Raw genomic sequence first — 23,403 nt, 5'->3', positions numbered from 1 at the left:
CCTGTTTCTGGCCTGAGGAAGGCTTGGTCTGGCCAGAGCCCTGGTCTGAAGATGGGTGTGGCCTCTTTCTGCTGCTCTATTCCTCCTCCAGGAACCATCCTGTCGGTTTTGCTGCTAAAACTGCGGAGGAGATTGCGACTTGAAATGCCTGCGCTGCATGGCAGGGGGTGTATGCGCCCAGGGACTTGAGGGTGGCCTTCAAGTCTTAAACTATGCAGTCTCCTGTCTGTCTTTTCAGAGACTAGGTCTTGACCTTCAAAAGGGAAGGTCTTAAATGGTCTGTTGGACTTCATGAGGTATTCCAGAGACCGGGAGCTAAGAGGACCTTCTCATGACCACTCCCGTAGCCATGGTTTGGGCGGCTGCGGCATCAAGAGCAGCTTGCAAGGAGGCCCTAGCAATAAGTTTGCCTTCCTCCAGACCAAGGCATTAAATTCAGAGCAGGAGTCTGGTAGTAGTAGGAGCAGCTTGGCAAACTTGGCCATCACTCTGCAGGTGTTAAAAGGAGTACCTAGTAATGGTGGCCTGTTGGTTTGGAATGCAGAGCTGCCAACCACCAGTGGAGTAGACTTTCCTCCCAAACAAGTCCACCTTTTTCACGTCCTGATTTTTAGGGGAGGGTCCCTGAAGCCCCGGTGCGTCCTTTGGTTTGCAGCATCCACCACCAAGGAATCAGGTGGAGGATGAGTATAGAGATGCTCATATCCCTTTGAGGGGACGAAATGGCATCTCTCATTTATCTTCGCTGTAGGGGGCAAAGAGGCCAGAGTCTCCCGCAAAATTTTTGTGGTCTCATTTATAGTTTTGATGAGTGGCAGCACAATATGCGGAGGCCCAGAGGGGGCAAGGATGTCCACCATGAGATCAGCATCCCTCTACCAGTTCCTCTGCCTGGATCCCCAAGTTTCGGGCCACCCTGCGCAACAACTGTTGCAGGAGCCTTCTATCCTCTAAGGCCAGGGCCACTGAAGTGCCCGCAACAGCCTCATCTGGTGAGGATGAGAGCACTGGCACATGGCCTTGGTAACTGCCCTCGGCACTAAGAGGGTCACATTGTTCACGGGGCTGGTGATGGTGCAGAGATGGTTGCCGGTTCCGAAGTCAGAGTAGCATGTGGAGGCACCGTTGTCGTCGCTGGAGATAGTCTCAGTGCCAGGTGCTGCGAGGGGATCAAGGATGCTGACATGACTGACGCACACCTAGATCTCGACGCCTGGCTCTGACCCTAGGCCTCTTAAGCCCAGGGAGTCCAGAAAGCCACTGAGGTGGCCATGATGCCAGAGGAAGCTAGTGGTGATGCCTAGATCTAGACCTCCTGCTGCTGGACCTATCAGAACAACAGGATTCCGAGATGTCTGAAAAAAGACCCTGGAGGAGCAGTACTGGGTGGTGCTGACACGTGATGCCAAGCCTCTGAGGACTGGTGCGGTTCCCCCCATGAGTGGCCAACACCGGGGAGTGGCGTGCCAGAGATGGGGAGCAGTGTGACATCATCGCTGGCTTGCCCCTAGATGGAATAGTGCCCAGGTTATCACCAGTGCCTCATCTCTCCTTGGAGAAGGTGGTGCTGTCAGACAAATAAGGTCCTGCGCCGCCTCAAAAGTCTCTGTAGTGGGGGGAGTTGAATGTCCCGGCCATGACGGTCCGAAGAATGGCAGGGGTCCAGTTGAGTCTGGCCCACTTGTGGGGTAGGAGTCGACAAGCCCCTGGGAGCTGCAGGGCCCGAAGTAGGCTGGGTGGCCTCAGGTCTCCCTGCCGCTGGCTCCTTAGGCTTAGGACAGGGAGAGCATCCTCTCTCCTGCATCTTTCTTCTGGGGGCACTGGGGACAAAGATCGGCACCTGCCAGAAGTCTTTTGTACAGCATCATGTCAGTGCTGGGAGTCCTTAGCCTCCTTTCTTGGTGCTGGCTCACGCACCAGTGCACTGTGCAGCAAGGAGGCAGTGCTCAGCCCAGGCTCTGCTGACCCAGGGTTGGACAGCTGCCTCCATGAGAATAATGCTGAGGCTCTGCTCATGACCCTTAAGGGCCCTCGTCCGAAACCGTTTACAAATGTGGCACTTGTCCTTTTGGTAACTCTCACCAAGACACTTCAAACAAGAAGCGTGTCTGTCACTTTTTGGCATCAGTTTACCGCACACTTCACAAGATTTGAAACCTGGTGACTGAGGCATGCCCCGGTGTCGGGGAAGAAACCGGGGGGAGGGGGGGACCCTCATAACTGAAACTTAGAGAAACAACTAACTAACTATAGTTAGTTGGGAGCTAGTGAACAGGGGACCACAAACAGGGATGCTGTTCCAGGAAGAAAGACTTCTAAGCAGAGATGGGGTCCACATTATCGAAGAAGGGGAAGAGCATATTTGGATATAGACTGGCTAACCTAGTGAGTAGGGCATTAAACTAGGTTTGAAGGAGGCAGGTGATCAAAGCCCACAGACAAGCCAAGAACATGGAGACCTGGGAGAAGGTTTGGAATCTGGAGGGAGGGAAGTCAAATCTTAGATGTCTGTATACTAATGCAAAAAAGTATAGGGAATAAGCAGGAAAACTCAAAATGCTAGTAAACAAACAAAACTATGGCATAGTTGACATCACAGAGACCTGGTGGGATAATACACATGACTGGAATGTTGGTATTGAAGGGTCCAGCTTGCTCAGGAAGGACTATATTAAAAATGTATACACTTGGACTGAGATTGAGATGGAAATAGGAGATAAACTTGTTGAGTCTCTGGGTAAGGAGAAAAGGAGAAAAAAAAACAAGCGTGATGCCATGGTAGGGGTCTACTACAGACCACCTAATTGGGAAGAGGCGGCTTTTTTTAAACAGCTAACAAAATCATCCAAAGCACAGGACTTGGCGGTGATGGAATTCAACTACCCACACATCTGTTAGTAAAATAACACAGCAGGGCACAGATTATCCAACAAGTTCTTGGAATGTACTGGAGACAAGTTTTTTATTTCAGAAGGCGGAGACAGTAACCAGGGAGAGGCTGTTCTGTTCTAGATTTGATTTTGACAAATAGGGAGGAACTGGTTGAGAATTTGAAAGTGGAAGGCAGCTTGGGTGAAAGTGATCATGAAATGATGAGTTCAAGATTCTAAGGAATGGTAGGAGGGAGAACAGCAAAATAAAGACAATGGATTTCAAGGTGGCAGACTTCAGCAAACTCAGGAAGTTGGTAGGTAAGATCCTACAGGAATCAAGTCTAAGGAGAAAAATAATAGAAGACAGTTGGCAGTTTTACAAAGAGACGTTATTAAGGGCACAAGAGCAAACTATCCCACTGCTTAAGAAAGCCAGGAAGTAGGGCAAGAGACCATGCTGGTTTAACCAGGAGATCTTCAATGATCTAAAAATAATTAAAAAAAAAAAAAAGTCCTACAAAAAGTGGAAACTAGGTCAAATTACAAAGGATGAATATAAACAAACAACAGGTATGTAGGAACAAAATTAGAAAGGCCAAGTCACAAAATGAGATCAAACTAGCTAGAAATATAAAGGGTAACAAGAAAACATTCTACAAATACATTAGAAGCAAGAGGAAGACCAAGGACAGGGTAGGCCAGTTACTGCTTTTCTCCCCTCATTGAGTAACAGAAAATGTGGAAATGGCAGAAGTGCTTAATGACTTCTGTATCTCGGTTTTCACCAAGAAGGTTGGTAGTGATGGAGGTCTAACATAATGAATACCAGTGAAAATGAGGTAGGATCAGAAAAGGCTAAAATAGGAAAAGAACATGTTAAAAATTACTTGGACAAATTAGATTTCTTCAAGTCACCAGGGCTTGATGAAATGCATCCTTGAATACTCAAGGAGCTGTCTGAGGAGATATCTGAGCCATTAGAGATTATCTTTGAGAAGTCATGGAAGATGGGAGAGATTCCAGAACACAGGAAAAGGGCAAATACAGTTCCCATCTATAAAAAGGGAAATAAGGAAAACCCAAGGAATTACAGACCAGTAAGCTTAACTTCTGTACTCGGAGAGATAATGGAGCAAATAATTAAGCAATCAATTTGCAAATATCTAGAGGATAACAAGGTGATAAGTAACAGTCAGCATGGATTTGTCAAGAACAAATTGTGTCAAACCAACATGATAGCTTTCTTTGACAGAATAACAAGCCTTGTGGATGGGAGGGAAGCGGCAGATGTGGTATATCTTGAGTAAAGCTTTTGATACTGTCTGGCATGACCTTCTCATAAACAAACTTAGGGAAATGCAACCTAGATGGAGCTACTATAAGGTGGGTGCACAAAGGGTTGAAAAACCATTCCCAGAGAGTAATTATCAGTGGTGCACAGTCATGCTGGAAGGGAATAATGAGTGGGATCCTGCAGAGAACAGTTCTGGGTCCGGTTCTGTTCAATATCTTCATCAGTGATTTAGATAATGGCATTCAGAGTACACTTATAAAGTTTGCAGATGATACCAAGCTGGGAGAGGCTGCAAGTGCTTTGGAGGATAGGATTATAATTCAAAATGATCAGGACAAACTGAAGAAACGGTCTGAAGTAAACAGGATGAAATTCAATAAGGACAAATGCAAAGTACTCTACTTAGGAAGGAACAATCAGTTGCACACATACAAAATGAGAAATGACTGCCTAGGAAGAAGTATTGCAGAAAGGGATCTGGGGGTCACAGTGAACCACAAGTTAAATATGAGTCAACAGTGTAAGGCTGTTGCAAAAAAAGAGAACATCATTCTGGGATGTATTAGCAGGAGTGTTGTAATAAAGACACGAGAAGTAATTCTTCCACTCCACACTGCGCTGATTAGGCCTCAACTGGAGTATTGTGTCCAGTTCTGGGTACCACATTTCAAGAAGGATATGAACAAATTGGAGAGAGTCCAGAGAAGAGCAACAAAAATGATTAAAGGTCTAGAAACCATGATCTATGAGGGAAGATTGAAAAAATTGGGTTTTTGTAGTCTTGAAAAGAGAAGAATGAGGAGGGAGAGAACGGTTTTCAAGTATGTAAAAGGCTGTTACAAAGAGGAGGCAGAAAAATTGTTCTTAACCTCTGAGGATATGACAAGAAGCAATGGTCTTAAATTGCAGCAATGGAGGTTTAGGTTGGACATTAGGAAAAATTTCCTAACTGTCAGGGTGATTAAGCATTGGAGTAAGTTGCCTAGGGAGACTATGGAATCTCCATCATTGGGGATTTTTAAGAGCAGGTTAGACAAACACCTGTCAGGGATGGTCTAGATAATATTTGGTCCTGTCACGAGTGCAAGGGACTAGACTAGATGACCTCTTGAGGTCCCTTCCAGTCTTATGATTCTATGAATCCTGTACATTAACCTGGTTATTTAGATGTTTTCTGTATCACTGTATTGATTTAACACAATAGGAGAGTCGGGGGGGGGGGGGGGAGAACAGGCAAGAAGGGAAGGAATGGCTTAAGAAAAACCACATCTCTGCAAATGCCATGATTAACTTCGAAGATTTTGTCCCCTTTGCAGCTAATCCACAAAAATCCTATAAGCACAGGACATGAAAGACTTCTGGCAGGTTAAAAGAGGATCAGGTAATTATCCAGGGGAGGGGCTAGAGAGAGGATGAGGTGCCTGAAGAAGTTAGGCATGCCCAGATTACCGTCAGAGGATGGTAAGCCTTTAGGTAAATTAGGCATGGGCGTTGACTGTTTTAAAATCCTCTTTTCTAAACACTTTGCTCTTATTGCTAAAATAAATAATACATTGGTTTTAAGAAGTCTGATCACCGTATGCTTCTGTTCAGACTCCCGAAAGGAAGAACCACAAGTGTATGAAGTCAGTCAGACCTGCTAGGTAAGAACAGTTGATACACAGGATATTGCAGCCCTGGGTCTACTTTAAGAGTGGGAGAGTTGTGGAATTCCACCCCAGGATAGGTAAAAGCACAAGTCACCTGAGGGGATGCATTCAAGAAAGGCACAGAGATGCTGTTAGCCCTGTAACCATGACATACCCCTTACTCTGAGTTGCTGTAAATGTTGTTTACAATAGTTTGAGACCATAACATGTTTGATTAGAGTGACCAGATTTTCAAGGTAAACACTAAAACCTATGGAGGTAAAGGGTTTGGTGTTTGAGGAAAGGAGGATAGAGACCACTATTCTATTCTCTATATTTTAATCTTTCTTCCTCCTCCCCTACTTCCCTCACTTTTTCTTCTCCCTACATCCTTGCTGCACTCTGCTCTGCATTTCCTCTCTAGATATCTCATGATCTCTCTCCCTAACACGCACAGTACACTTCATCTCTTTATCCTAACTCTCAGTCTTTATTCTCTTGTTCTCATCCCCACAATTCCCTGCCACAATTGAGATTTTCACCCATGGTGTAGGGCAAGTGAGCAGAATGTGGATGCCTATCCTCAGCCTGGATCAGTAGCCAGATATATACAGATGTGGTGCAGATCAGCTGCCAATAAGCTTGCCACTCTCACCAATGTCAACATATATCTGATTATAGTTTGGGAGGGGGTGGTGGGGAAGTAAAGCAAGGGGGGGCATTAATCAGGAGATTTAATTAAATGTAGGGGGGCAATATTACTGTAGAACAAATTAAGTGGAGATCTCTGAAGTGCATGCATGTGATCAGTTTCACCAATTTAGCTGGCTAGCAGCTACTTCAGGTAGCCAGTCTGCTGGGATTTACATAAATCAGGACAGAACTCTCTTCTGTAACACTAACAGGAATATTAGGACAGGCCCTGAAATTAGAGCGACTTCAGATTTTTCAGGGAAACATTGTTACCTTATTTATAAAACCAGAGATTACACTGTTCGCTCATATAAATACATAGTGGCACCTGATCATGGTGCACAAAAGTCAAGTAAAATTTTGGGTGGCGTGTAAGAGTACATATTATACATGGTAATAACTGGGGCATCACAGGTTCTACTCCAACTATGAGTTTAAACTGCTGGAAAGTAGGTAAAGGTTCATACACTGTCCCAATTACCTGTTATATAAAATTGTTTACGAATAAATGCAAAAGAGAGTCTACTAAGGCCAATCAAGGACTGCGTTAAGATCACTTCTGGTAAACAAGAGGAGTATGGAACCGGAAATCAATAGACCCAATTTGGTACTGCCAAATTTAAGCCTAATTGGTGGACAAAATAATGAGAGGATGGGGTTATTCCACTCAACATCCCACTTTTGAGGTCCTTAAGAAAATACTTTGGGGGGGGTGAGATACTAATGGAAAATTTTTCTTGTGAAACCCAGATCTTGGCACATCAATGGAAACCTCCAGTGTTCCCCCTTTTTATCCCTCCAGTTTCATCCTCCTGTCCTCTTTCTCTGTGTTTCAACTTTTCCACTCAATCCTAAGACTAACTGCACCAGCATGACAAGACAAGGCCGCCCACCTAGGTCTGTCCAGCCTTAGGAGCAGTGAAGGAGAGGAACCTGACAAGGCCAGGCAAATTATGTCCCTGACCAGGAAGGTAAGCCAGGATTCAGAGCAATAGCTGTTGTGGCCAACCTGCCAGCCCAAAGCATCCATCCATAACTGAGTAGTCATCTTGTATCCTAAAAACAGAAAAAAAAAAAGCCATATTTCCCCCATCTTTTACTATCCTATCTCTTCATTTCCTGTGTGTCCCTCTGTTTTGTCAAAAGCAGGAAAGTACAGCTGGCCGCGAGACCGCCCAGTGCGGCCAGACAGTGGAGTCAGCTGCTTGGGCGGCCCTGAGGTCAACCACACTGGCTGCTGCAGAAGTCACGGAATCCATGACTTCCGCATTCTCAGTGACAGACACAGAGCCCTAGTCAAAGTGACTGCATCCTTCTTTCTAATGAGAAATGAAATATATGACTAGACTATATTTAGGAGGTATCTTTCCTCATGACTTTTACCAAAAAACAAACCAAAAACCCCACCAATAATTGTTGGATTAACAACACTTATCTTTGTCCAATTAAAACAAAATCCCTCTATTTAGTAGGAGAATACTGTTTCTTAATTAAAAAAAATCTTAAATCTGAGGTTTCATCACATATAAATACAGCAGGAAAACAGTTCACTCTAGAGATGGAGACAATCTGGGTTAATTTTAGAAGTATGTTTTTGCTTTGTAAGATCATCGCCACCTGAAGCTGAAGGATGTTTGTGCTTTGTGTTTTTCAATGAAAATACTGAAGATCTGAGGGGTTTTTTGACATCTTCCCTGAGTCAAATACAAGTGTTGTCTGCTCTCTGTGGCCATTAAAGATCCCACAGAAATTACTGTAAGGTCAAGTGTATTTGTCCCTGGACTCTGGATCCACTGAATTTCGCTTCTCACTATGAAGGTATATAATATAGTATAATCCTGATTGCCACCCTACATGCAAAAGATATCTGTATATCAGTAGCGAAGCTGTATGAATATTTGGCCCACTGCTGCTCCCATTTAAGTCAATGGTAAAACCTCCACTGACATTTATACATCCTGAAGATTCCCAACACCTACCTCTTAACCACTTTTGGCTCTTTACTTTTTTCATGTCACCTGCTACATTTGAAACAGCCTCCCACTCCAAGTGTGCCAACTATCTTTCCTTTGCTCATTCAAATTCCACAAAAAAGCTACCCTATATACTCGATCATAAGCCGGTTCGTTTATAAGGTGGACCCCCCCCCCACCCCCAAGATGAATAAGTAAAAATGTAAAATGTTTATAACATGTTCATAAGCCGACCCTACAATTCAGGGGTCAGCAAACTTTGGCTCCCGGGCCATCAGGATAAGCCGCTGGTGGGCTGAGATGGTTTGTTTACCTTGAGGGTCCACAGGCACGGAGGTAAACCTAAGTAAACAAAGTGTCCTTGTGCACCAGTTGCTTACCCTGATGGGCCGGGACAGCAACTGGTGGGGAAATTTTTTGGGGGAGGAGAAGCTGGGAGTCAGGGGAGTAACCCCTGTGACCACCCCCCACATGACCCCACCCCTAGCCCAGGACTCCCACACTCTCCCCATCCCATCCCTTCCCATCTTATCTGGGGTGGATGTCTCTGACCTGGCTAGAGCTGCTCCCGCAGGCTGGACAGTGTGGCCACAGCCTGCTCCGGCAGGCCAGACTGGGTGGCGTGGCTGCAGCATGTTCCAGTGGGCTGGGCCAGGCGGTACGGTCACAGCGTGCTCCAGCGCCTGGGCGGCACAACCACAGCGTACTCTGGGGGGCGGGGCCGAGTGGCATGGCTGCAGCCTGCCAGACCCAGAGCTGTAGCTGCTTCAGAGGCGGGGGGGGGGGGGGGGGGAAGAGCCGCATGGCCAGAAGTGGAGAGACTCTGGCCCCACCTCTTCCCTTCTGTCTCTGCTGCCTCTCCTTGCTCCCTCTGTTGGGGGGGGAGGGGCTGTGTCCCACCTCTCCCTCTCTATACCTGTTCATAAGCCAACCCCTGTCTCTGGGGTGCTACCCTTTTTTACTATAAAAATTCGGTTTATGAATGAGTATATACGGTACTTCTTGCACTAAGCCTTCCTGTGCTGATTGCCTGAGTGATACTTGTGACAGACTGGTAATATCCTGAACAAACCTTATAGAATTAAGATTAACTTTACGGAATTAAGTTACACCTTACTGAATGAGGGTTAAGACGTTTGGTGTACAGTGTATTAAGAATGCAATTGTGTATTACTGTGTCTTTGTATGTACTTTCACTAGTAAGGATGGGGAATGATAATGTACTTCTTCTGTTATCAACCCTTTGAAGCCACCCATCTGGAGAGGTATGCACTAGCTCAAAATGGATTCTCCAGGGACCAACAGAAAGAATAACCAGCCTTGTTTTAAACTGTCTCAGGGCCTTCTTCTTGATCCAGCAAACAGACAGGTCCACTGGTCCACAGAGGGCCTCATTCCTTAGGGTAGGGATGGAAGGACTGGGCCTGCTGAGGCCTCATAAGGCTGGGTGTTTGTTCTGAGCTGAAGCTATAATGAACATATAACCTGTAACATAACTTACAACTATAGTAATTACACACATTAACCATTTCTGAAGAGAAAGCAAGTTGTTATCCTCAGGCAACCTGTCTGTGCTGTGAACAACATAATGAAGGCAGAGAACTGTGCATCTTGGAAGAACCATGGTCGGGGTGGGGAGGAGAGAGTCTCCACCCACAAAGTAAATGGCTGAGAAGCTAGAAGCCTCAGAGTGGGTGCCCTTCACTGGACCAATAAGGGGAAATACAGATGCAACTGCCCTGATCTGTCACAATATCTTACAGTATGTGGGATAACAGTCAGGTGCATCTGTTTGGGTTAGATTATTGGCTCTTGAAAGGAGAAACCCACTCTGGTTGGTTTTAAAGCAGAATGCAAATTACTACTTAGCATTAATGGCTACTTCCTTTTCAAATCTCAATCCTAACACCATGCTGTGAATTGTAGATAAGGATTATCCCCATTTTATAGATGGGGGAAATTGAGACAGAAGTTAAAATAACTTATCCAAGGCTGCAGTGGAAATCATTATTCAAGACAGGATTAGAACATGGGAGTTTCTGGTTCCCAGTCTTTTGCACAATCTTGGCATATATAATACTAAATAATATTGAATCTTTACAATATGCTTCATACAATTACAGCTATGTAACTATTAGGGATGTGCTTTGTAAAGCACTATACCCGTTATCAATGTGCCAAACAGCAATAATAGGTTTGCATTTTATAAAGAACAGTATACAGGCCCAGCACTCCTGAAAACAGGGTTGTTTTTTTTGCAAATTGTTGTTTATGCTCCTATCACCATGAATTTGTAGAATAGATTTCTATTTAGTAGACTGCGACACATATTTCCAGTAATATATTATTGTTATGCTTTTGTTTCGTGAAGCACCATCTACATTACTACTGCTATTTAAAAAGTAATAGCAGCACTTTACAAAACACAGTCTTACCTATATTGCCAGTGCTACACAAATAGAACTGTTTTGCAAGATCCCATGCATTTTTTCCAGCACTTGGGGTGAGAAGTGCTATATAAAGCATATAAACAATAACAGGCTTGGGTTTAAGCGGTGTAGTTTCTAATGCTATAGTAATATGGTCTGACATAAATAGCTGTGTATACGTTTCCACACTACTGTACATAGATTTGTAATTACAGAAGTGCCGTGCATGTTTCCAAAGCTACATGAATAGTTATTAGGTTTGTGAAGCATCTTATACGTTTCCAGAGCAATACAAATCATAACACGAAGTGAGATATATGTAGTGCGGGTCTGTGCGTATCTCCACTATCACAGAGACTGTAACTGGGTCTGCGCGAAGCCTCGGGTGCGTTACTGCTGGTATAGACATTGTCAATTACTCCCGGCCCGGGGGATACGATACCTTCCAAGCCAGCAGCAGCACGTTCATGATGGCCAGCAGCGGGCAGGGCCCGTTCTCGTTCTGGGTGATGATCGGCGTGTTCTCCTCCTTCCAGCGGACCCACTTGATGTGATAGACCGACTGGCCAGGAAAGCGCTCCTTAGAGGTAGACAAGAGCTGAGCCGCCGCCGTGGGCCCATCTCCTCCGGGGCTCGGGGCCTTGCCCTCTGCTCCCGCCGCCACCACCTCCTCGGCATCGCTATTGAGCTCGGAGCTGCTCGGGCAGCAGGAGTGCAGGTTGGAGAAGGACTCCAGGGAGTCCAAGCTCCGCGACTCCTCCTCTGGGGGGCTGGGGTCGCCGCTGCTGCCGGCCTCCCCGGGGCCGCTCTCCAAGGCAGGAGCCGCCTCAGGGCTCTCAGTCACTGCTGGCTGCGCGCAGCCCGCAGCGGACCGGCGGCTCTCAGTGGCAGGCACGGGAGACGCCAGCGCGGGAGGAGAGTCCCTCCCGGGGCCCGCGGCAGGCGGGGGAAGAAGCAGAGGGGAAGGACCCCACTGCCCGCCGCCCTCCTCAGCAGTCACGGGTCCACCCCGACCACTACCCCCGTTAGCCGCCGCCTCTTCCTCCACTGACCCCTCCAGGATGATTCGGCCCCCGCCGCCCCTCTTCAGCGCGCCCGGGGGCGGCGGGGGCTGCGCCAAGCTCTCCATGGCCGGCCCGCCGCCCGCCCGCCTGCCCAGCTCTCTACTGGCTCCGCAGAGGCTGTTCCTTCGCCAGCAGCGCCCAGGACGCCATGACAGCGGCAACGGCTCCGCCCCGCGGCACCGCCCCTAGGACGTGTCGGTGGGAGGGGAGCAGCTTCGGATCGTCGCTGGGCTGGGGAGCGCGCGCGAGGAACAGGATGGGCGCGGCCCGGAGGCTCGATTTGAGCCCGGGGAGGGGGCGGAGCGAGGAGCTGGTTGTTCGCTGGAGGTGGCGGGACAAGAGCGAGGCGAGTGCGCTGAAGCGCAGGGCGCGAGAAGCAGGATACGCAGCGCCAACAGGTTTGAGTCCGAGAGGGAGCGGCGCGGAAATGCGCGCGGCCCAGCGGCGCGAGCCCGAGGGAACGGGGGCGGGGGGTGCTAAGAGCAGGGGGCGCGCGCCGGGCCCAGCAGCAGGAGGAACGCGCTAGCCAGCCCGGCTTGACAAGTTCGGATGTGGTAATTGCAATGTCCCGGTGGACATCCACCATGAAATTGTGTGCATGGCTAGTGCCTTCGGGATGCGTAGGGCAGGCACCTGTTTTCTAAGCCAAAAAACAACTGCAAAGCCGACTCCCTATTCCCAAGCAATATCCGATTTGCTGACTTAATCTCGGGTTCTCCATTTTATCATACAGGTTGAAGTGTTTGTGTGTCTTTCGAGATCCACATTTTCCTTTCAAAGCCAATAGCCGCTTTCCTCTCCCCGGACACAAGAGTTTGCTTTTCAGTCTCAAGTTACTCTGTTACTTTGCTAATGATGGCTGTGAACAAATATAAGGCACAATACAGCTGTGTGAATGAGATGTGCCTTAGATAGTTTTTAAGACCTTTTAATTCATTGCAAGCCCCGCACGAGTTCTGGAATAGCGTGTTAGGAGCGGGCAGCGCACACTGCTACAGCGAAAGGGAATCTGGGCTCACAACAATTACGTTTTCAAGTGTCTCTCACTATTTTGCAGGAAGTTGAAACTCCGGGCATAGGGCCTGCGCAGAGAGCTCCGGTCACAGCCTTTTTAAAGACACAGTACAGCTGCTTTCCTGAGCGGTGACAAAGAACATAAGAACGACTTTACTGGGTCAGGCCAAAGGTCCATCTTGTCCAGTGGTTCTCCAACTTTTGTACTAGTGACTCCTTTCACACAGCAAGCCTCTGTTTGCGACCCCCCCTTATATATATTAAAACAGTATATTTAATTTATAACACTATTGTAACTGCTGGAATGAAGCGGAGTTTGGGGTGGAGGCTGACAGCTTGCGACCCCCCCCCTGTAATAACCTTGTGACCCCCTGACAGGTCACAACCCCTAGTTTGAGAACCCCTGATCTAGCCCATTATCCTGTCTTCCGACAGTGGCCAGTGCTAGGTGCCCCAGAGGGAATGAACAAAACAGTAATCATCAAGTGATCCTGTCGCCCATTCCTAGCTTCTGGCAAACAGAGGCTAGGGGGGACACCATCTCTGCCCATCCTGGCTAATAGCCATTGACTAGTACCAAAGGACTATTATGTTCTTCCAAAAGGAATTGTAACATAACCAAGATGAAAACCTTGCAAAGTTCTCGCTTCCTATCAATATCAGGGATCTGGGGAAGCTGGTAGAAATGTCATCCGTAAAATAGTAGAGACCATGTCAGTTCCAGGGAATTATATTCCTTTCTCGATATATGTTTCAGTGGTATGCATTATCGTTTACTAATCATCTATGCTTTAAAATGTTATAAATGTATGGTTAATGTAAACCATCATTAAAAAAACTGTTACTTCATGATTGAAATTGAATACTAAGCAAAATCCCCAACTGAGATAAAAATGTGAGTTTGTAAAATGAAGGGTTGATATAGACTTGTGAGGCAGGGGCAGGTACGAATTTACTTGCTCCGTACTCTTATCTGTCTTTGTTTCTCACTCTCAAAATCCCTCCATCTCTTTTGGTGTTATTTAAAGTCTTTGGAAACAATTACTTCAGCATGAGTAGCTTCCTGTGAAGCAATGGAAGTCCTTGTATATATGCTCATGTAATAATTCTTACAGACAGCTCTTCCATTTGATTCAAAAGTAACTCAGCCTTTGTAACTTATTCTGTAAAATATTCTTCTACTGTTTTGCCAAGACAATAGTAACTAAAAGCAAGTGTTCAAAGCTTTACAATTTAAATATCAGTTTGATATTTTAGTATACAGTTAACAACATCTGAAAAGCAAACTATAAAACTGGATTGTGTCCTCTGTTTTTTAAAAAAACCTTTTCAATAGAAGCGCATAATAAACAATTACACACTTTTATAAATTGCTTATTGTTGATTTTTCTTGATAATTTTCTCATTGGGTCAAAAAATAACAGCACCATCACAGACAAATGCTATACCATTTCTGAAGTCAGACAAAATGTGCTGTAACCTGAGGGAGTTGTGGGGAGAGGGTTATATTTAAATTTGACAGTAGCACTGTGACCTAACAACAGAGGTTGCATGCAAATGTGATAGTCTCACTGTAACCTGAAAGCAGGAACCGTAAGCAAATATTTTGCTGTAATCCAGCAGCATTTTATGTTACCTTATAGGGACATTCTAAACTGACAGCAGAGTTTGAATGTAAACTGGCAAAGTAACCCAACAATAGAAGTTACATATAAATCTGAGACTAGCACTGAAATTTGACAGTAGGTTGCATGTTTAGATTAAGAGTGTTACAATTCTGGAGTGAGCTATACCTTTGTCTGTTCTCTGAGTCTTTCTTTAGGCACCTCTTTCAAGTGGCAGACCTATAACTTCTCTGAGTTGGAATCCTGTGATTCACCTAACTTTTAGATGGAATCACCAAGTTATAGCACCCCGTTTACCAACCATATTTCTTCAGCAGGTTCAACTGTCTTTGGCCCCTACTGAAGTCATCTCTCTGGGAGCTGTGACCAGTTTGTAAATACAGTGACAGAGTACAGCTTGTTCAAAATATAGTAGTATTTATTTATTCATAGGAACATAACAAATAGAACAAAAAAGGATTAAAACAACAAAAGCCTAAACATATATTGTCTTACCTAAATTTAGCACCTGCAGCATCCAGTTAGTCCTGATTTAGCCTTGGTAACCTCTTCCTCATTTTCCGGAGGACCAACCTGTAGCCTGCTTTTCTGCAGAGCCTTTGTCTTCTCAGGCTCAGCTTTTTAACCACTTTCAAGCTCTTCGTTGAGAGTTCCTGCCTCAAAAGCCCTGGAATTTCAAGCTGGAATCTACCCTACCTTCTTGTGGGATCATACCCTGATTCCACATTAGTGAAGATAAACCTCAAAGGAATTTTCACCTCTTTTGCTTTTGAGTATTGGCCACTGGAGCTGTCAACAGCCGTTGATTTTTGTTTCCTGCAAAGCTAAATAAGGCTACGGTGTTGGCTACACTAGAGAGCTAATACCAGCATGGCTGCACCATTATAAGCTCTCTAGTGTAAGCACTCTAAACCAACAGTAGAGAGCGCTCCCATCAGCTTAATTACTCCAGCCATGCAAGTGGTGGTAGCTATGTTGGCGGGAGAAACTCTCCCGCTGACATAGCACTGTCCATACTGGCACTTAAGTTGGCATAAGTTATGTCACCCGGGGTGGCTAATTCACAATCCTGAACGACATAATTTATGTTGACTAAAGCTGCAGTGTAGCCATAGCCTAAAACTGGTTTAACACTCACTCTTTAGCCAGCAATACAATAACCACCAAGCCCACAGAGATATATGTATAATATTCATAAAATTAATAGGGCTAACTCCCACATTCTCCAAGAGCATAGTTGGAAAAGCTGGAGATTGAAAATGCAGAGGTGATGGATTTGAAGAGGAATAATAAGTAGTGGAATTGATTTGTGGAAGAGAAAAAGAAGACATGAGGAAGGAAATGGAAACGGATTATTTTCTTCAAATAGGTTAATCAAGTAGTGGATAAAGGAGACGTTGTTGACAATTTATTTAGATTTTCAAAAGTCCTTTCACAAGGTCCCCATAAAAGACTACTAAAGAAACTAAATACTCATGAAGCAGCAAAGAGTCCTGTGGCACCTTATAGACTAATAGACGTTTTGGAGCATGAGCTTTTGTGGGTGAATACCCACTTTGTCAGATGCATGTCCATGGGTATTCACCCATGAAAGCTCATGCTCCAAAACGTCTGTTAGTCTATAAGGTGCCACAGGACTCTTTGCTGCTTTTACAGATCCAGACTAACACGGCTACCCCTCTGATACTAAATACTCATAGTGTCAGAAGTAAAGTATTGTCTTAGATCAAAAACTGGCCAAGAGACAGAAAACAAAGACTAATAATAAATGGTAATTTTTCATCATTGTAGAAGGTTTAAATTAAAATACTTCTAGTTTCTATACAAGCACCAGTATTGATTAATATATTTATTAATTACCTGAAAAAAGGGATGGAAAAATTTGTAGATGACACAAAATTATTTAGGTTAGTCAAGTCCAAAGAAAACTATGAGAAGACTGTTAAACCCTGAATCATGAAGGTCCCTTCCAAAACTTGCTATTTTAGCATTAATTATTACAATATTCTTGTTGTTCATATTAATGTCCAATCCCTCTTTAAATCTTGCTAAATTTTTGCCTCAGTAATATCCTGTGCCAATGACTTCCATAGTCTTACCATGCATTTCCACATAACACTAGAACAAGGGGACAATGAAATTGAAAGGCAACAAATGTAAAACTGATAAAAACAAATACTGTTTCACATAATGTGCAATTAGAGTGCAGAACTTATTGCCACATATGTGGTTGAGGCCAAGAATTTAGTAAGGCTGAAAGAGGGCTTGGACTTTTATAAACACAAAAAGAATATCCAAATCTATTTTTTTGAAGGGATATAAAACCTTGTGCTTCAGGGTTTAAGCCAATTTCTAACTACTATTAAGATGAGCTCTTAATCAAAACGGAATTATTGAATATCTGCCTACAGGCCCGATGGCGGGGGGGGGGGCAAAGGGGGCAATTGCTTTCGGGAGCCACCCGAGGTAAGTGCTGCACCCCAAACCCCTGCCCCAGCCTAGAGCCCACATCGAAAATCCCTCCCAGAGCCCAAACCCTCATCCCCTCCTGAACTGAAACTCCCTCCCAGAGCCTGCACTCCAACCCCCTGCCCCAGCCTGGTGAAAGTGAGTGAGGGTGCCGGAGAGCAAGCGATGGAGGGAGGGGGGTGGAGTGAGCTGGAGGCGGGGCCTTGGAGAAGGGGTGGGGCAGGGGTGTGGTTGCAGGGGCAGGGCAAGGGTCTTTGGGTTTGCTGGATTAGACAGTTGGCAACCCTACGGGGCAGGCATGTTAGAGCCCTGGCTGTGCTGGAAGAGTGTGCCCAGTAGTGTAGCTGGCAGCTCACTGGGCACCAGCCAGCGCAGGCGCAGAATTGCCCAATTGTCAGGTGGACTGAGGTGGCTTGTGCCCGGAATTGCTGTCAGCAGGGCTGTCTGACTATGGAGAAGAGTTGGCCAGGCACTAGGCAAAAGCAGATGAAGCAATTGCTTAGGGTCCTGAGCAGCTCAAGGGAGGGGGGGGGATATTTGCTTTTTATTGTTGGAGAGGGGAAGGAAATATTCCTGCATAGGGCCCCTAATGGGCTAGCACTGCCTCTGGGGTTTCTTGCACCTTCCCATTGAGCACATGGTGTTGGCTACTTAGAAAGAGGATACTTTTGGGGCACGTATTGAGCACGTATTGGGTCTGACCTTCCTAACAATATAACGCAATAAAGGGGTCCTTAACTCTTGGGCCTATTGTTTCTACATGCAGAATCAGAAAGCGAGGAATCAAGACTAGCCACGTTTGCCCAGGGAAAAAGGCAAGAGGAGGAATAGCACGGGGACTCGGGAGGCTTCACGCACCAAAGGTGCGGGGGGAGAAGGTAATTCGATCAATCGCCTACGGAGATCTGGCTTTAGTTGAGGAAGCCCCTTTCATTGTGGGTTAAATTGTAGGGCTTAAATTCTTAGAGTATTTCCCGGCCCTTCACCCCCACGCTATAAAAAACTCCAGGGGATTTGAAAATATTTACGGGAGCTCCGCTCCCCCGGACAGCTCCTGCTGAATGTAGGGGAGGCGCGTATTGGGAGAAGGAGGCTGTACAGTTGGGCAAGGGGGCGTAGACGTCCGCTTGCAGTTTGCACCTTGCGCAGCACCTCTGTCGGTGCAGCGACAGTCTTTACAGTGCGCTGCTAATGCATGGTGCTGCGCGTGCGCCTCCCACGCCAGCGCCTCTGCCCGAACAATGAAGGGGGGGACGCTGTCCCTTTAAGACAGCGGGGGACACTATTTTCCAGCAACGCCCCGACGCTTGGGTCTGGTTCGGGGGCTCCCTGTACCACGTGGGAGGAGGCGGGTCTGAGCGTGGGGTCGGGGTGTGGCCGATCGCGCGCTGTGGGCGTGCCCCCCCGAGCCCCGCCCCCCCGGTGCTGGCGTCGCGCGGGGGGAGGGCGGCGGAGAGAGAGTGGCTGTGGCTCCAGGAGCGGGGCGCGCTGCCGGGCGGGCGCTGAGGTGGAACGAGCCGCCGAGTCGAGGGTTGGAGGAGCGGGCGGAAGCATCTGCCTGTGCGGCGGCCAAACGAGGGGAAGCGCCTAGCCGCCCCTCCCGATCCCAGTCCCTGGCCGGAGCGGATGCGCTGCGGTTAGGAGGAAGCGGCGGCGGGGCCTGGGTCAGGCGAAGATGGTGCTGGTGGGGGCGATAATCCTGTTCTTCTCCTTGGCGGCCGGAGCCGGAGGTAGGGACTGGCCGGGCCTGGCACCGCGCGGTGTGTCTGCCGCTCCTTGTTGGGGGCGAGTGAGGGGGGTGCTCGAGGCCGGGGGTGGCGCTCCGCGTCTCCCCCATTTCTAGCCTCGCAGGGAGCCCGGGGCCTCTTCCAATTCCTGGCTCCCGGCTTTGGAGCGGATCTGGGCCCCGCTTCCCGGGCCCGAAATTTTCCCTTGAGTTACCGCATGTCAGGCCGGGGTTAGAGCCGGGGGCGCTTCTCTTTCCCTCCCCCGCCAGATTTCTGGGCCGGATCCAGACCTTCCTGTCCGGGCTCTCCCCCCACCCCCGTTACTGGGATGAGTCCAGTCCCCGGACCTCCCGGTGATTCTCCTCCCCGCAGGTCACCGGGCTGAATTCTTCCTCTTCCTCTTTCTCCCCCGAAAAATCCCTCCGCTGGGTTTTGTTTTCTGCCCCGCGGTTCCTAGGCTGGGTCTGACTTCCCTTCCCCTCGGCCCCTGGGACTTCCTTTGTGGCCTCAGGATCTGTGATTGCCCAGGCTCATTCCCTGTTGTTCTCTCTAAATCTTCCTCCCCCGCCCGCTGTGTGACGGGAGCGATAAGATGGTCTGTGTTTGAGAGAACAAGGCGCACAAACAGCAGAGCATGGGGGTGGGTTGTTGCCTGGTGAATCGTCTTTCCCCCTCAACAAGGCATGCAGTAAACCTCCCCAAACTACTTTTAGGCACATAAAAGATGTAAAGTAGCTAGAACATCCTCCCCCTCTACCACCCCCAAAAGGAAGAAATCTTCAAGAGAAAGTAGAGTGGTTGGAAGTTGAAAGTTATTGTGTTTTAGAGGCCCGGGAAGATGATTAGCTGTTTGTTAACACTTCTTAAAGCTCCAGTTTCTATGTAATAATTTCCCAGTTTTTGAGGTCACTTGCGTTTTTAAAGGCGGAAGTATGGTTAATGAAAGAAGTTGGAGCTCCCTTTTCTGCTGTGGAAATAGAATATAAAAGCGGGGATTTCCTGGAATGGGACTGTAAACTCTGTCCCAGGCCAGGGAACCCTAGCCTTGGAAGAAGTGCTATTGTGTTTGACACAGTTTTTATAATGACTATGAAAGGCACTTTGGGATTAGGAAGATATATGGGGAGAGTGGTTGTGGTTTTTTTGTTTGTTTTTTGATGACTCGGGAAATGGAAGGGTTAATGGCAGCATAGATGGAGCCGTTGGTGGAGGGATGGGTGGAGTAGTTGATAAGGGACTTCTGCTTGTTTGGCGCTTATTGTTTGTCTGAGCTCTGTTTCTGTACATTTCAGTATTAATGGGATTGTGCAAAAGATGGCATTTTGGATGAATTGTAATAAAACCATTTTGAAGTAGTTAGAGGGAAAACTTCAGAACATAGAAGTATTTTTCTGTTGGCTTTGTCTAAAAACTAAGATAGAGCTGAGAGAGCACCCCAGTTTGTTGTCAAAACACACAGTAATATAGCAGTATCTAGTACTTCATATAGGTCAGAATATAGACCAAGTTTTCCTACTAACGTTCTTGTAAATTTGCGAATATTAGGACATTACGTTTTTAAACAAGAATGTTTTTGAGTACTATTCAAGGGTTTTTCCTCAACACTTTATATCAGTTGATTAAATTGTCCTGACACTAGGAGCATTTGAGATAGTTCATCCTCTGTTCTTAAAAATAAAAAAAGCTTCCTATTGAAAGGATTAAAGTACACTAAGAGTAAACTTAGAATGTACAAAAGCAAAAGTAAATTCACGGGATACCAATTTTAGGTCTAGATCTGTCCATTTTATTTTGAAAATTCATATTCAGATTAGCCAATGAACGAGGAATGGGGTCCTATTTATATATATATTTTATTGGTTTGGGAAATATATAAAACTTGTGGCCTATATTTTTGTGTGTAAACATAATCCTCAGTAGGATAAGTAACATAGTGGGATTGATGTTGGTATCCATTCTCCTCCCTCCCTCCCCCACCAATGATGCATGTGACATGGATCAGGTATTCTCAGTTTTGCATTATATGTTGGAGGTATAGAAGATACAAATATTTAAAAAAAATCAATTTTTTTTTTATTTTTTTTATTTTCATGTTTATTTACTTTTCATTGTACAGTGGATGTGCTGTAGTTATTTTTGTAGGTTAACCTTATTATAACTGTTAAAAAGCGCAAACTCGTACAAAAAGAACTATGTAAAAAGTGAATTGACAAAGGTAAAAACTCAAACACAAACTCATACAAAATTGAGAAACAAATTGCCAACGTTCCATTTGCAACCAATACCACCTTTCAGTATAACGAATTTACACAAGTCAAGAAAGTGGTCCTTCATCAGTGTTTACAGTCCAAAGTCATTAGGATTTATGCTCTTCAGTTACTTAGGTGACTTTTAAAATCCCACCCTCAGAATGCTTAAATATTAAAAGTACAAAACTAAGAACTTTTAATATGCAAATTACAACAGTTTTATGCTACTAAAATAAGCTTTCAGTAAAATACACTAGCCTTGATGTATTGAAATGACTGTACCTGCTTAAGTATTAGCAAGATTAGGTCCTTAATTCTCAGTGTATTGGGGTTTTTTGATCATAACAGTTCTGTGAAATTTAAATATATTTATCAATACTGGCATCAAAAGGAGCGACGTTTATTGTTTAGTTATAAATTGTAATCTAAAACTGTAGTAGTAACACAAATTTTGTAAAACTGATTTGAAAGCCTTAACTTGATTTAAATGAATATTTTTTCTTTTTTTAAAAAAGTCATTTGACAAATCAACTTCAGTTAAATGGCTCCACCTTGCTTGACACAAAGTTTGTTTAGAAAACCACTTAAACTGGATACATGTTCAGTATCCAGTGATAACTGGTTTTGGTTGGGTTCCACTTTTTAAAAAGTACTGTCACTTTGTAAATTGTTCTAGGGAGTTGCTTCCAGTCTTCAAAGAAGATGAATATAGTCCTTGGCCTTCTGGTTGAGGGACAGAAAAGTGTGGGATAGAAAATGGGCCTGGCTGTACTTTTGGCCTGTAAAGTTAACCTGTGTGATTGGCACACAGGTTTAAGGATCTGGGTTGGCCTCATCCAGTTGTGAGCCATACTACAAAGCTATACCTGAGTTACTATATCCTTACAAGTGCTGTGTTCGCTCATGTCACTAGGACTTCTGGGGGTATATTCCGTTCTTCTTTGTGCTGTGGTTAGCTGAGCTGCTCTGATTCTTTTGCAGCGAATTGTGAGAGAACTTGTCTGTCCTTGTGGGCACATGGGTGGAATTGTGGGAAGACCTTTGGAGGAATATTGGCATTTTAAGAGATTTAGTCTGCATCCTCACTGCAGAGCGGGTGTGTTACCAGCCCGAACAAAAGTGGCACTTATGCTCTAATCTATAGCCCCAGCCAGACAGCTAGGATTTAAAGCATCACCAACCTCATGTGAGAGGGTTTTGTGTGTGATGGGGAGAGGGAATTTAGGGTATGTCTACATTGGAAATTTCAAAGTGCTGCCGCGGGAACGTTCCCACGGCAGCGCTTTGAAGTGCAAGTGTGGGAGAGAGCACCACAAGGGGATTAGCTCCGTGCGCTGCAAGCAGCGCTGGGAACCTCTCTACACTAGTGCTTTAAGTCGCTCAGACTTGCTGCAATCAAGGGGGTGAAAAATCACCCCCCTGAGCCAGCAAGTTAGAGCACTATAAAATGGAAGTGTAGACAAGCCCTTAGAAGCAACACCTGAGTAAGAGCCTGCAAAGAGTCTTAAAACTCACTCTTAATCCTAGTATGATGCAAATTTATATGGGGATATAATATATGAAATCTTTTTTCCCAAAGGTTTATCTAAAAAGCTTGTTGTTGTGAGGGAACACTATCAACTTGAAATCTCTAATCAGTTTCAAATGAGTTAAAGGTAGCTTCAGGTACTAAATTTGTATTCTTGTGAACTTAAAATCAGTTTCCTATTTTCTGTTTTTCTCCTGTTTCTATATGAAGGGCATACACAAACAGCAAAACAATGAAACTACATTTGATAGCACACTAAGTATAAAGTAAACACACTGAAAGTATACTCTTCTCTTTCAGTAATACGAGAGCTTGTCTATACAGCTACTTAGTATGTGGCAAGATGGGGTGTAAATCTACAGTGTTCTTGGGAAATGTATATGGAACTTTAAGTGCACAGTAGCAGGGTCCACATGGCGAGTTGGAGCATGGCATTTTAGAGCACTGTAGATTTATAGCCCAGTTTTCTACATGCCAACTCTATATAGACGTATCCTTAAACTTTAACTGTAACAGTAGAAGCTAAAAAGAAATGTTTGTGTCACTTTAAGAAATTTCTTATCTTTTCTACTGGAGAAAGCAGCATGACAGTGCAGAATACGGAAGTTCTCTTTAGCTCGAAGCAGCAATGCAAGCTTCCCTCTTAATGCAGCTTTGTAAAATTCTGTTCAACCTTTCACCTTGATGGAAGGTTAAATGTTATCTTCACATGAGCAAATAGGTTTTCATAAACATTTACCAGTCCAGTTACAAATGGGATTTTTTGCAAGTCTTCTCTAATGTACCTCTGTCTTCAGCTGAAGACAGAATCTCTCCTGTGATGAGTAGTTCATTCCC

The 23,403-nt window shown here is 45.5% G+C and overlaps 2 protein-coding genes across 4 annotated transcripts in view; one reads left to right on the top strand and one right to left on the bottom strand.

The window, feature by feature from the left end:
• MINDY2 (MINDY lysine 48 deubiquitinase 2) overlaps window positions 1-14,780 on the bottom strand; it is a 117,427-nt gene extending 102,647 nt beyond the window's left edge. For 2 of the 3 annotated variants that reach the window (XM_044980236.1, XM_044980237.1), the window contains exon 1: window positions 11,333-12,218. In XM_044980236.1, coding sequence (XP_044836171.1) covers window positions 11,333-12,019 — 687 coding nt within the window. In that variant the 5' untranslated portion in view covers window positions 12,020-12,218. Of the gene's footprint in view, window positions 1-11,332; window positions 12,219-14,761 lie in introns of those variants that run through there. The other variant, XM_044980238.1, reaches the window with a different exon arrangement.
• A 3,709-nt stretch (window positions 14,781-18,489) lies between these two features.
• ADAM10 (ADAM metallopeptidase domain 10) overlaps window positions 18,490-23,403 on the top strand; it is a 119,861-nt gene continuing 114,947 nt past the window's right edge. Inside the window, exon 1 of the mRNA XM_044978981.1 lies at window positions 18,490-18,792. Coding sequence (XP_044834916.1) covers window positions 18,738-18,792 — 55 coding nt within the window. The 5' untranslated portion in view covers window positions 18,490-18,737. The remainder of the gene's footprint in view (window positions 18,793-23,403) is intronic.

The sequence above is a fragment of the Mauremys mutica genome, chromosome 11 (assembly GCF_020497125.1).
Source record: "Mauremys mutica isolate MM-2020 ecotype Southern chromosome 11, ASM2049712v1, whole genome shotgun sequence".
In the NCBI taxonomy this organism is placed as follows: Eukaryota; Metazoa; Chordata; order Testudines; family Geoemydidae; genus Mauremys; species Mauremys mutica.
This window is presented reverse-complemented; position numbering and strand designations above follow the sequence as displayed.